The following is an 11,717-nucleotide window of genomic DNA, read 5'->3' on the forward strand; positions in this document are numbered from 1 at the left end:
ACATTTACCCAGTCAATTAACCCTCAAACCTGCACGTCTTTGGAGTGTGGGAGGAAACCGAAGATCTCGGAGAAAACCCACGCAGGTCACGGGGAGAACGTACAAACTCCGTACAGACGGCGCCGGTAGTCGGGATCGAACCTGAGTTTCTTCCCGGAATTTCTCCGAGATCCTCGGTTTCCTCCCACACTCCAAAGACGTTAATTGGCTTGGTGTGTGTGTAAATTGTTCCTAGTGGGTGTAGGATAGTGTTAGTGTGCGGGGATCGCTGGTCGGCGCGGACCCGGTGGGCCGAAGGGCCTGTTTCAGCGCTGTGTCACTAAACTGAACTAAACTAAACTAAAGGGTCTCGACCTGAAACGTCCCCCATTCCTTCTCTCCAGAGACGCTGCCTGACCCGCTGAGTTACTCCAGCACTTTGTGTCTATCTTTGGTTTAAAACCAGCGTCTGCAGTTCCTTCTTGCACTGAAGAAACTTTTGTTTGCTTTGTTTGTTTTTCCTTTCTTCTTCTTTCAGTCATTTCTGACCGCCCCCCTCCGGTCATTCGCCAGGGTCCCCTCAACCACACCGTGTCCGTGGACAGCACCGTCGCCCTTGGGTGCCACGCCAAGGGCTCGCCCACGCCCACCATCCTGTGGCGGAAAGATGGGGTCCTGGTCTCCACTCACGACTCACGCATCAAGCAACAGGAGACGGGAACGCTGCAGATCCGATACGCCAAGGTAGGGCGCTGGTCTTTGGCCACCGTGTGTGTAGGGGAGAGGTAGGGTTGCCAACTGTCCCGTATTAGCCGGGACATCCCGTGGGCCGGACACTGTACGTCCGAACACTATAGGCCCAGATGCTGTAGGCCCGGACACTGTATGTCCGAACACTATAGGCCCGGACGCTGTAGGCCCAGACGCTGTAGGCCTAGAGGCTGTAGGCCCGGACGCTGTAGGCCCGGACGCTGTAGACCCGGACGCTGTAGGTCTGGACAGTTTAGGGCCGGATGCTGTAGGCCCAGACGCTGTACGTCTGAACACTATAGGCCCGGTCGCTGAAGGCCCAGACGCTGTACGTCCAAACACTATAGGCCCGGTCATTGTAGGCCCAGATGCTGTAGGCCCAGACGCTGTACATCCGAACACTATAGGCCCGGACGCTGTAGGCCCGGACACTGTACGTCCGAACACTATAGGCCCAGACGCTGTAGGCCCAGACGCTGTAGGCCCAGATGCTGTAGGCCGGGACGCTGTAGGCCCGGACGCTGTAGGTCCAAACACTATAGGCCCGGAGACTTTGACCCCTGATGCCGTAGGCCCGGGCACTGTAGGCCCGGACGCTGTATGTCCGAACACTATAGGCCCGGACACTGTAGGCCCAGACGCCGTAGGCCCGGAAGCTGTAGGCCCGGACGCTGTTGGCCCGGACACTGTAGGCCCGGACGCTGTAGGTCCGGATGCTGTACGTCCGAACACTATAGGCCCGGACGCTGTAGGCCCAGACGCTGTAGGCCTGGACGCTGTAGGTCTGGACACTGTAGGCCCGGACACTGTAGGCCCGGACACTGTAGGCCCGGAAGCCCGGGCGCCGCCTGACGGAGGTTGCGTAGCAACCCGCCTCCCAGCCTACTCAACCTCTCCCTGTAGGCTCAGGCCCTCGAGTCCTGGCATCATCCTCACAAATCTTCTCCACACCCTTTCCCAGCTAGACAACATCTTTCCCATGACAGGGTGTCCTAGAGTCATAGAATGATACAGTGTGGAAACAGGCCCTTCGGCCCAACTCGCTCACACCGGCCAACAATGTCCCAGCTACCCTAGCCCCACCTGCCCGCGCTTGGTCCATATCCCTCCAAACCCGTCCTATCCATGTACCTGTCCAACTGTTTCTGAAACGTTAGGATAGTCCCAGCCTCAACTACCTCCTCCGGCAGCTCGTTCCATACACCCACCACCCTCTGTGTGGAAAGGTTACCCCTCGGATTCCTATTAAATCTTCTCCCCTTCACCTTGAACCTATGGCCTCTGGCCCTCGATTCACCAACTCTGCGTTTACCCGATCTATTCCTCTCAAGGGTGACCAAAACTGTACACAATACTCTTCATTAATGTGGCCACTATGTGGATTGAAAACTCCCTCTTGTTGATGGAACCAATTCTGAAGGAAGTATTCATATTAAGCCTGAGACAGAGAGATATGCTGTGACTGTAAACTATTGCCAGGGGATACAATGGGGCAACAGCTAGCTATCATGTTACAGGTAATGCAGAACATCAATGAAAGGTCAAAGGGGTCCTGATGCAAGAAGTAACATCTTCTTTCCCAGAGTTAGGACGTGGAAGAAGATTCCAGGGTTTATGTTTCAAAAGGCAATAGGTTAAATGCCCAAAATGGAACAACAATTATATTTAAAGGTCTTTAGGGAAGGAAGGCATGGCGGGACTGTCGTACGTTGAAAGACTGGAGCGACTGGGCTTGTATACACTGGAACTTAGAAGGATGAGAGGGGATCTCATTGAAACATATAAGATTATTAAGGGGTTGGACACGTTAGAGGCAGGAAACATGTTCCCAATGTTGGGGGAGTCCAGAACCAGGGGCCACAGTTTTAGAATAAGGGGTAGGCCATTTAGAACGGAGATGAGGAAAAACGTTTTCAGTCAGAGTTGTGAATCTGTGGAATTCTCTGCCTCAGAAGGCAGTGGAGGCCAATTCTCTGAATGCATTCAAGAGAGAGCTAGATAGAGCTCTTAAGGATAGTGGAGTCAGGGGGTATGGGGAGAAGGCAGGAACGGGGTACTGATTGAGAATGATCAGCCATGATCACATTGAATGGCGGTGCTGGCTCGAAGGGCCGAATGGCCTCCTCCTACACCTATTGTCTATTGTCAGAGATCCACAGGTTTAAAGTCAGCGGAGAAAGATTTAACAGGGTCCTGAGGGGTAACATTTTCCACACAGAGGGTGGTGGGTGTAGGGAACGAGCTGCCGGAGGAGGTAGTTGAGGCTGGGACTATTGCAACGTTCAAGAGAAATTACCAGGAATAGCGGACCTGAGCTACAGGGAGAGGTTGAGCAGGCTGGGACTGTATTCCATGGAGCGCAGGAGGATGAGGGGAGATCTTATAGAGGTGTATAAAAGCACAGTCATGAAAGGCTTGGAGAGAGTGGATGTGGAGAGGATGTTTCCACAGGTGGGAGAGTCTAGGACTAGAGGGCACAGCCTCAGAATTAAAGGACAGTCCTTTAGGAAGGAGATGAGGAGGAACTTCTTCAGTCAGAGGGTGGTGAATCTGTGGAACTCATTGCCACAGAGGGCTGTGGAGGCCACAAGTCAGTGGATATTTTGGATGTGTAAGATGGAAAGGGCCAAATGGCCTACTCCTGCACCTGTTTTCCATGTGTCTATGTTGTCCGGGCCTAAGTCGGTGCCTAACGTGTTCTGTTTTCCCCTTGTTACTGTGGTTCTAGCTGGGTGATTCGGGCATCTACACTTGCATCGTGTCAACACCGAGCGGCGAAGCTTCCTGGAACGCATGGGTTGATGTCCAAGGTCAGAGCCTTTCTTCCTCACGAGTTCCATCTCCCCACACAGGTCGACAAGAGTGTCAGGGGCGGCACGATGGCGCGGCGGTAGAGTTGCCGGAGTTGCCGCCTCACAGCCGGGTTCCATCCCGACCACGGGAGCCGTCTGTACGGAGTTTGTACGTTCTCCCCACGTGACCTGCGTGGGTTTCCCCCCGAGATCTTCGGTTTCCTCCCACACTCCCCCCACACACAGGTTCAAGGTGAAGGGGAAAAGATTTAACAGGAATCCGAGGGGTAACCTTTCCACACAGAGGGTGGTGGGTGTATGGAACGAGCTGCCAGAGGAGGTAGTTGAGGCAGGGACTATCCCATCGTTTGAGAAACAGTTAGACGGGTACATGGATAGGACGGGTTTGGAGGGATATGGACCAAACGCGGGCAGGTGGGACTAGGGTAGCTGGGACATTGTTGGCCGGTGTGGGCGAGTTGGGCCGAAGGACCTGTTTCCACACTGTATCGCTCTATGACTCTAGATTTAGATTTAGATTTTAGATTTAGAGATACAGCCAGGAAACAGGCCCTTCGGCCCACCTGGTCCGCGCTGACCAGCGATCCCCGCACACAAACACTATCCTACGCACACTAGGGGACAATTTTTACATTTGCCCAGTCAATTAACCTACAAACCTGCACGTCTTTGGAGTGTGGGAGGAAACCGAAGATCTCGGAGAAAACCCACACAGGTCACGGGGAGAACGTACAAACTCCGTACAGACGGCGTCCGTAGTCGGGATTGAACCCGGGTCTTCGGGGCTGCATTCGCTGTAAGGCGGCAACTCTACCGCCGCGCCACCGTGCGGAGAAGATTTGCGAGGATGTTGCCAGGACTCGAGGGCCTGAGCCTACAGGGAGAGGTTGAGCAGGCTGGGACTCTATTCCATGGAGCACAGGAGGATGAGGGGTGATCTTACAGAGGTGTACAAGATCATGAGTGGAATAGATCGGATAAATGCAATATTTTGAGTATTTTATACTCGAGTTGTTCTTTGGAGTATCATGAGTGTTTTGCCCACGGTTGGGGAGGCAGATATCCAGAGGACACAGGTTTAAGGTCAGCGGAGAAAGGTTTAATAGGATCCTGAGGGGTGATGTTTCCACACAGAGGGTGGTGGGTGTAGGGAACGAGCTGCCGGAGGAGGTAGTTGAGGCTGGGACTAGCACAATGTTCGAGAGTCGTTACCAGTCAGTGGAAAGACAATACGTGGTTACAATCGAGGGGTTCCACCGTGTCCAAACGCAGGATAAAGGGAATAATGATTTGTGGAAGACCGGGTTCAATTAAGGACAGTCCGAGAGTCTCCAATGGGGTGGGTGGGAGGTCAGGACCGTTCTGCAGTTGTTGGTGGGATGGGTTCGTTGCCAGACAACGGGCAACAGGCAAGGTTGTGGGTTAAATACAAGACGGCTGGAGTAACTCAGCGGGACGGGCAGCATCTCTGGAGAGAAGGAACGGGTGATGTTTACGGGTCAGTCCGAAGAAAGGTCTTGGCTCTAACCGTCACCCGTCCGTTCCTTCTCTCCAGAGATGCTGCTCGTCCCCCTGAGTTTCTCCAGCGTTTCGTGTCGACCTTCAGTTTAAACCACAGGTACAGAGAAGGTTCACCAGATTGATCTCTGGATGGCTGGACTTTTATATGAAGAAAGACTGGATAGACTCGGCTTGTACTCGCTGGAATTTAGAAGACTGAGGGGGGATCTTATAGAAACTTACAAAATTCTTAAGGGGTTGGACAGGCTAGATGCGGGAAGATTGTTCCCGATGTTGGGGAAGTCCAGAACCAGGGGTCACAGTTTAAGGTTAAGGGGTAAGTCTTTAGGACCGAGATGAGAAAGTTTTTTTTCACACAGAGAGTGGTGAATCTGTGGAATTCTCTGCCACAGAGGGTAGTTGAGGCCAGTTCATTGGCTATATTTAAGAGGGAGTTAGATGTGGCCCTTGTGGCCAAAGGGATCAGGGGGTATGGAGAGAAGGCAGGTACGGGATACTGAGCTGGATGATCAGCCATGATCATAATGAATGGCGGTGCGTACAGGCTCGAAGGGCCGAATGGCCTCCTCCTGCACCTATTTTCTATGTTTCTATGTCTGTAGGGTGAATTGGCTTTGGTGTAATTGTCCGATTGTCACTCGTGTGCGTGGATCGTGCCGCGGTGGGGGGGGGGGGATTGCCGGCCGGCGCGGGCACGGCGGTGGGGACGGACGGACCCCCCGTTTCCGCGCTGCCCTGCGCGTGTCTCTCTCTGGGGTCCAACGCTTCACCTCGCCTTCTCCTTTATCCCAGAGTTTGGCGTTCCGGTTCCTCCCCAGCGCCTGCCCGATCCCAACCTGATCCCCGGAATCCCGTCCCAGCCCGAGGTGACGGACGTGACCCAAGAACGGGGTGACCTTGGTCTGGAAGCACAACGCCAAGGTGGGCGCCACGCCCACGTCCTACGTCATCGAGGCCTTCAGGTCAGTCTGCCCGCGGTAGACGGCGCGGTCACGGCGGTAGAAGTCAAGTCTATTTGTCACGTACACATAAATGTGCAGTGAAATGAAAAATCGCCCACAGTCCAACAACAAGGGTGGTCACGGTGGCGCGGCGGTAGAGTTGCCGCCTTACAGTGAATGCAGCGCCTGAGACTCGGGTTCGATCCCGACTACGGCGCTGCCTGTACGGAGTTTGTACGCTCTCCCCGTGACCTGCGTGGGTTTTCTCCGAGATCTTCGGTTTCCTCCCACATTCCAAAGACGTGCAGGTTTGTAGGTTAATTGACTGGGTAAATGTAAAAACTGTCCCTGGTGTGTGTGTGTTGGATAGTGTTAGTGTGCGGGGATCGCTGGGCGGCGCGGACCTGATGGGCCGAAGGGCCTGTTTCCGCGCTGTATCTCTAAACTAAACTAAACGGTAAAAAGCTTTTTGGTGGCGTGCGAACCAGTCAGCGGAAAGACAAGTCACGATCTCCAATCTATAGACAAACACTCTCGTTTGTTTGTTTGTTTGTTTGTTCCTGAACTACAGACAAAACGGTTCACGACAGCGCGACTATTGTAGGCCAAACTTACTCACCGTCGGCCCTTTGGTGCTAACGGAAGGTTTCATTGAAATCGGTGTTATATTTTTAAAGTTATTCACATTTTAAAGTTTAAATCTATCTCCTAGGGAGGGAGGGTGGAGGGAGGGAGGGAGGGAGGGTGGAGGGAGGGAGGGGAGGGAGGGTGGAGGGAGGGAGGGAGGGGTGGAGGGAGGGAGGGAGGGTGGAGGGAGGGAGGGAGGGTGGAGGGAGGGAGGGAGGGTGGAGGGAGGGAGGGAGGGTGGAGGGAGGGAGGGAGGGAGGGTGGAGGGAGGGAGGGAGGGAGGGTGGAGGGAGGGAGGGAGGGTGGAGGGAGGGAGGGAGGGTGGAGGGAGGGAGGGAGGGAGGGGGGGGAGGAGGGGGAGTGGGGTTGAGGGGGATGGAGTGGGGGAGGGCGGAGGAGAGAGGAGAGGGGCAGCGAGTGGGGGGGGAAGAGATGGTGGGTTGAGGGGGATGGAGTGGGGTGAAGGGAGGGGGAGGGGAAGGGAGGAGGGAGGGAAGAAGAGGGGAAGGGGAGGGGGGAACGGGGGAGGGGAGAGGTGGGGAAGGGAGGGGGGAACGGGGAGGGGGGAATGGGGGAGGGGAGAGGGGGGGAAGGGAGGGGGGAACGGGGAGGGGGGGAATGGGGGGAGGAGGGAGGTAAGGAGGTGGAGGAGAGAGGGAGGGGAGAATAGGGTGCGGGGAAAGGGGGGAGAGGCAGGGAGGGGGGAGTGGGGGGAAGAGGAGGAGTGTTGAGGGGAGGAAGGGGGAGGGCAGGGGGGATGGAGTGGAGAGGGGCAGGGAGGGGGGGAGGGGAGGGTGCTGCACCAATGCAGGAGAGGTTTGGGCCATGCGTGCCCTTGGTCTGGCGTTATCTGACTTGGTGTCCGTGTTCCTGCCGCCTATTGCAGCCACGCGGGGGGCAGCAGCTGGCAGACAGTGGCGGAGAGGGTGAGGACTGAGGCCTACTCCGTGCGGGGCCTGCGACCGAATGCCGTGTACCTCTTCCTCGTCCGCGCTGTCAACGCTTACGGCATCAGCGACCCCCAGCCCGATCTCCGACCCCGTCAAGACCCAAGGTAAGGCGATGCCCGGGCGCGGTGCTGGACGATAACCAACCGACTCGCCAAACTCGTCGATCGCCACTGAAAGGAAGCATGCAGGTACAGCAGGCAGTGAAGAAAGCCAATGGAATGTTGGCCTTCACAACAAGAGGAGTTGAGTATAGGAGCAAAGAGGTCCTTCTGCAGTTGTACAGGGCCCTAGTGAGACCGCACCTGGAGTACTGTGTGCAGTTTTGGTCTCCAAATTTGAGGAAGGATATTCTTGCTATTGAGGGCGTGCAGCGAAGGTTCACCAGGTTAATTCCCGGAATGGCGGGACTGTCATATGTTGAAAGGCTGGAGCGACTAGGCTTGTATACACTGGAATTTAGAAGGATGAGAGGGGATCTTATCGAAACATATAAGATTACTAAGGGGTTGGACACGTTAGAGGCAGGAAACATGTTCCCAATGTTGGGGGAGTCCAGAACCAGGGGCCACAGTTTAAGAATAAGGGGTCGGCCATTTGGAACGGAGATGAGGAAAAACCTTTTCAGTCAGAGAGTTGTGAATCTGTGGAATTCTCTGCCTCAGAAGGCAGTGGAGGCCAATACTCTGAATGCATTCAAGAGAGAGCTAGATAGAGCTCTTAAGGATAGCGGAGTCAGGGGGTATGGGGAGAAGGCAGGAACGGGAGATTGAGAATGATCAGCCATGATCACATTGAATGGCGGTGCTGGCTCGAAGGGCCGAATGGCCTCCTCCTCCACCTATTGTCTATTGTCTAACTCATCAAACTCATCGATAGTAACAAGCTCATCGGGAACGCTGGCTCCGTCCTGGGGGTTGGGATGGGGTGGGATTTACACGGGAGGGTGGTCTTGGAGGGGAGGTGGTCTTGGAGGGGATGTGGGCTTGGAGGGGGGGTGGTCTTGGAGGGGGGGTGGTCTTGGAGGGGGGGTGGTCTTGGAGGGGGGGTGGTCTTGGAGGGGAGATGGTCTTGGAGGGGAGATGGTCTTGGAGGGGAGGTGGTCTTGGAGGGGAGATGGTCTTGGAGGGGAGATGGTCTTGGAGGGGAGGTGGTCTTGGATGGGGAGGATGCTCCTCAAACTGTGGAGCATCCTGGACAATACAGCTCCCCCCCTCCATGACACACTGGTCAACCTGAGGAGCACCTTCAGCTACAGACTGGTCCCACCAAGATGCAGCACAGAACGCCACAGGAGATCCTTCTTCGCTGTGGCTATCAAACTGGACAACTCCTCCCCCCGATCGATGAGTTTGATGAGTTAGACAATAGACGATAGACAATAAACAACAGACGACAGACAACAGAAATAGGCAATAGATAATGGACAATAGGCAATAGACAATAGACAATAGGTGCAGGAGGAGGCCATTCGGCCCTTCTGTCGAGGGGGGAAAACCAAAGATACTAGAGGAACAAGATAGACCACTCGACTGTAAAAAAAACCGTAGCGTGTCACGCCGCCATTTTAGTCGTCAGAAACTTGCAGAAACATTTTAAAAGGAAAATAACAAAAATCTGTGAATTGATCGATGAGATATATTCTGCATAATTACGATATCATCACGCGTACTGTTCCCCCACAACACTGATTACACCGCGAGAGGCAGAACGAATGGCGGGTTTTGCTTACTAAAATGGCGGACGTTACGCTCCTTTGCGTACTACACGTCAGTGTGGACGATTTCAACGGGGTGGTCCCTCTCGTTCCTCTAGTATCTTTGGGGGTAGACTGAGACTGACTCCCTCCCCTCAATCTCTGCACATCCCCCCGATCCTTCCCGCTCGACACTTTAGTCTCATGTTTCATGTACCTCGTGTGGACGCTGGGGATTCCGGTCCGTTCCAAGACCTCTGTGTCGGGAATTTTGTCCTGCCGCCTGATGTGAAGGAGCCTGCGTAGGCAGCTGAAGTGAAAGTGGTTGAGCTGTTTGGCATGTCTGCTGTAGACAGTCCAGGTCTCATTGGCATAGAGAAGAGTGGTGAGTCCCACTGCACGGTAGACCTTCAGCTTGGTGGTGAGGCCGAGTCCTCTCCGCTCCCAAACATTCCCACGGAGTCGCCCAAAGGCAGCGCTGGCCTTGGCAATCCTGTTGTTGACCTCAGCGTCAATGTTCCCCACTCGCGAGAGTGTACTACCCAGATACGTAAAGCTGTCGACTGCCTGTAGGTTCTGCCCCTTCACCGTGATGTGTGGTTCCTGGTAGGGCTTTCCAGGCGCGGGCTGGTACATAACTTCAGATACAACACAACAAGATACGTGAAACATGAAACTAAAGTGACGAGTGGAAAAAGGATTGGCCAGGCCCAGGAGCACACTGACAGTGAGACCCCTCTTCCCCCCTCCCCACCATCCCCCCTCCCCCCCCCCTCCCCACCTTCACCCCTCCCAGCCTCCCCTCTCCGTACCGGCTGACCAAAGGTCAGGAGCGAGGGGCTAAAGTGCGGCCAAAACTGGACCAGCAGCCCCTTGACATCTGTCCCCCAGCCCTGGGAGTGGTCGGACTGGTGGTGAACATCTGTTTGTTTCCTTGCTGCAGATGTGCCTCTGACTGGGCCAGGAGTGGAGCACAGACAGGTCCAGCGGGAGCTGGGAGAGGTCGTGGTCCACCTTCACAGTCCCATCATCCACTCATCCTCCTCCATCCAGATCCACTGGACGGTAAGTAGTGACTCTTCTGTTGGTCAAGAGAGTCCAGAGTCTTTATGGAGGCCAAGGGCCAAGTCAATGGGTATCTCTAATGGAGGCCTAGTCAATGAGTATCTCTAATGGGGGCCAAGTCAATGGGTATCTCTAATGGAGGCCAAGGGCCAAGTCAATGGGTATCTCTAATGGAGGCCAAGGGCCAAGTCAATGGGTATCTCTAATGGGGGCCAAGTCAATGGGTATCTCTAATGGGGGCCTAGTCAATGGTATCTCCAATGGGGGCCATGGAGCAAAGAGGTCCTTCTGCAGTTGTACAGGGCCCTGGTGTGACCACACCTGGGGTATTGTGTGCAGTTTTGGTCTCCTAATTTGAGAAAGGACTTCCTTGCCATTGAGGCAGTGCAGCGTAGATTCACCAGGTTAATCCCCGGGATGGCGGGACTGTCATATGAGGAAAGATTGGAAAGACTGGGCTTGTATTCACTGGGGTTTAGAAGGATGAGAGGGGATCTTATAGAGACATATAAAATTATAAAAGGACTGGACAAGCTAGATGCAGGAAACATGTTCCCAATGTTGGGGGAGTCCAGAACCAGGGGCCACACAGTCTAAGAATAAAGGGGAGGCCATTTAAAACTGAGGTGAGAAAAAAACTTTTTTACCCAGAGAGTTGTGAATTTGTGGAATTCTCTGCCAGACAGGGCAGTGGAGGCCGATTCACTGGATGGATTTAAAAGAGAGTTAGATAGAGCTCTAGGGGCTAGTGGAATCAAGGGATATGGGGAGAAGGCAGGCACGGGTTACTGATTGTGGATGATCAGCCATGATCACAATGAATGGCGGTGCTGGCTCGAAGGGCCAAATGGCCTCCTCCTGCACCTATTTTCTATGTTTCTATGTTCCTATGTTTCTAAGTCAATGGAGATTTCTAATGGAACAGCGGATGCAATAGATGAGGTTGGAGGAGGTGCAGGTGAACCTCTGTCTCACCTGGAAAGACTGTTTGGGTCCTTGGATGGAGTTGAGGGGGGAGGTAAAGGGACAGGTGTTGCATCTCGTGCGGTTGCAGAGGGAAGTGCCCGGGGATGGGGTGGTTTGGGTAGGAAGGGACGAGTGGACCAGGGAGTTACGGAGGGAACGGTCTCTGCGGAACAGGGGCTGTACAGTTTTGGTCTCCGAATCTGAGGAAAGACATTCTTGCCATAGAGGGAGTACAGAGAAGGTTCACCAGATTGATCCCTGGGATGGCAGGACTTTCATATGAAGAAAGACTGGATAGACTCGGCTTGTACTCGCTGGAATTTAGAAGATTGAGGGGGGGATGTTATAGAAACTTACAAAATTCTTAAGGGGTTGGAGAGGCTAGATGCAGGAAGATTGTTCCCGATGTTGG

At 54.3% G+C, this 11,717-nt stretch overlaps 1 protein-coding gene across 1 annotated transcript in view; it reads left to right on the top strand.

Annotated features, from left to right (window-relative positions):
* The window catches only part of LOC144598467 (roundabout homolog 1-like), a 61,787-nt gene that overhangs the window by 16,360 nt on the left and 33,710 nt on the right, over positions 1–11,717 (top strand). The window contains 7 exon segments of the mRNA XM_078408610.1: positions 518–723; positions 3,458–3,539; positions 5,856–5,944; positions 5,946–6,025; positions 7,518–7,650; positions 7,652–7,685; positions 10,218–10,343. Coding sequence (XP_078264736.1) covers positions 518–723; positions 3,458–3,539; positions 5,856–5,944; positions 5,946–6,025; positions 7,518–7,650; positions 7,652–7,685; positions 10,218–10,343 — 750 coding nt within the window.

Source organism: Rhinoraja longicauda, chromosome 12, assembly GCF_053455715.1.
Source record: "Rhinoraja longicauda isolate Sanriku21f chromosome 12, sRhiLon1.1, whole genome shotgun sequence".
NCBI lineage: Eukaryota > Metazoa > Chordata > Chondrichthyes > Rajiformes > Arhynchobatidae > Rhinoraja > Rhinoraja longicauda.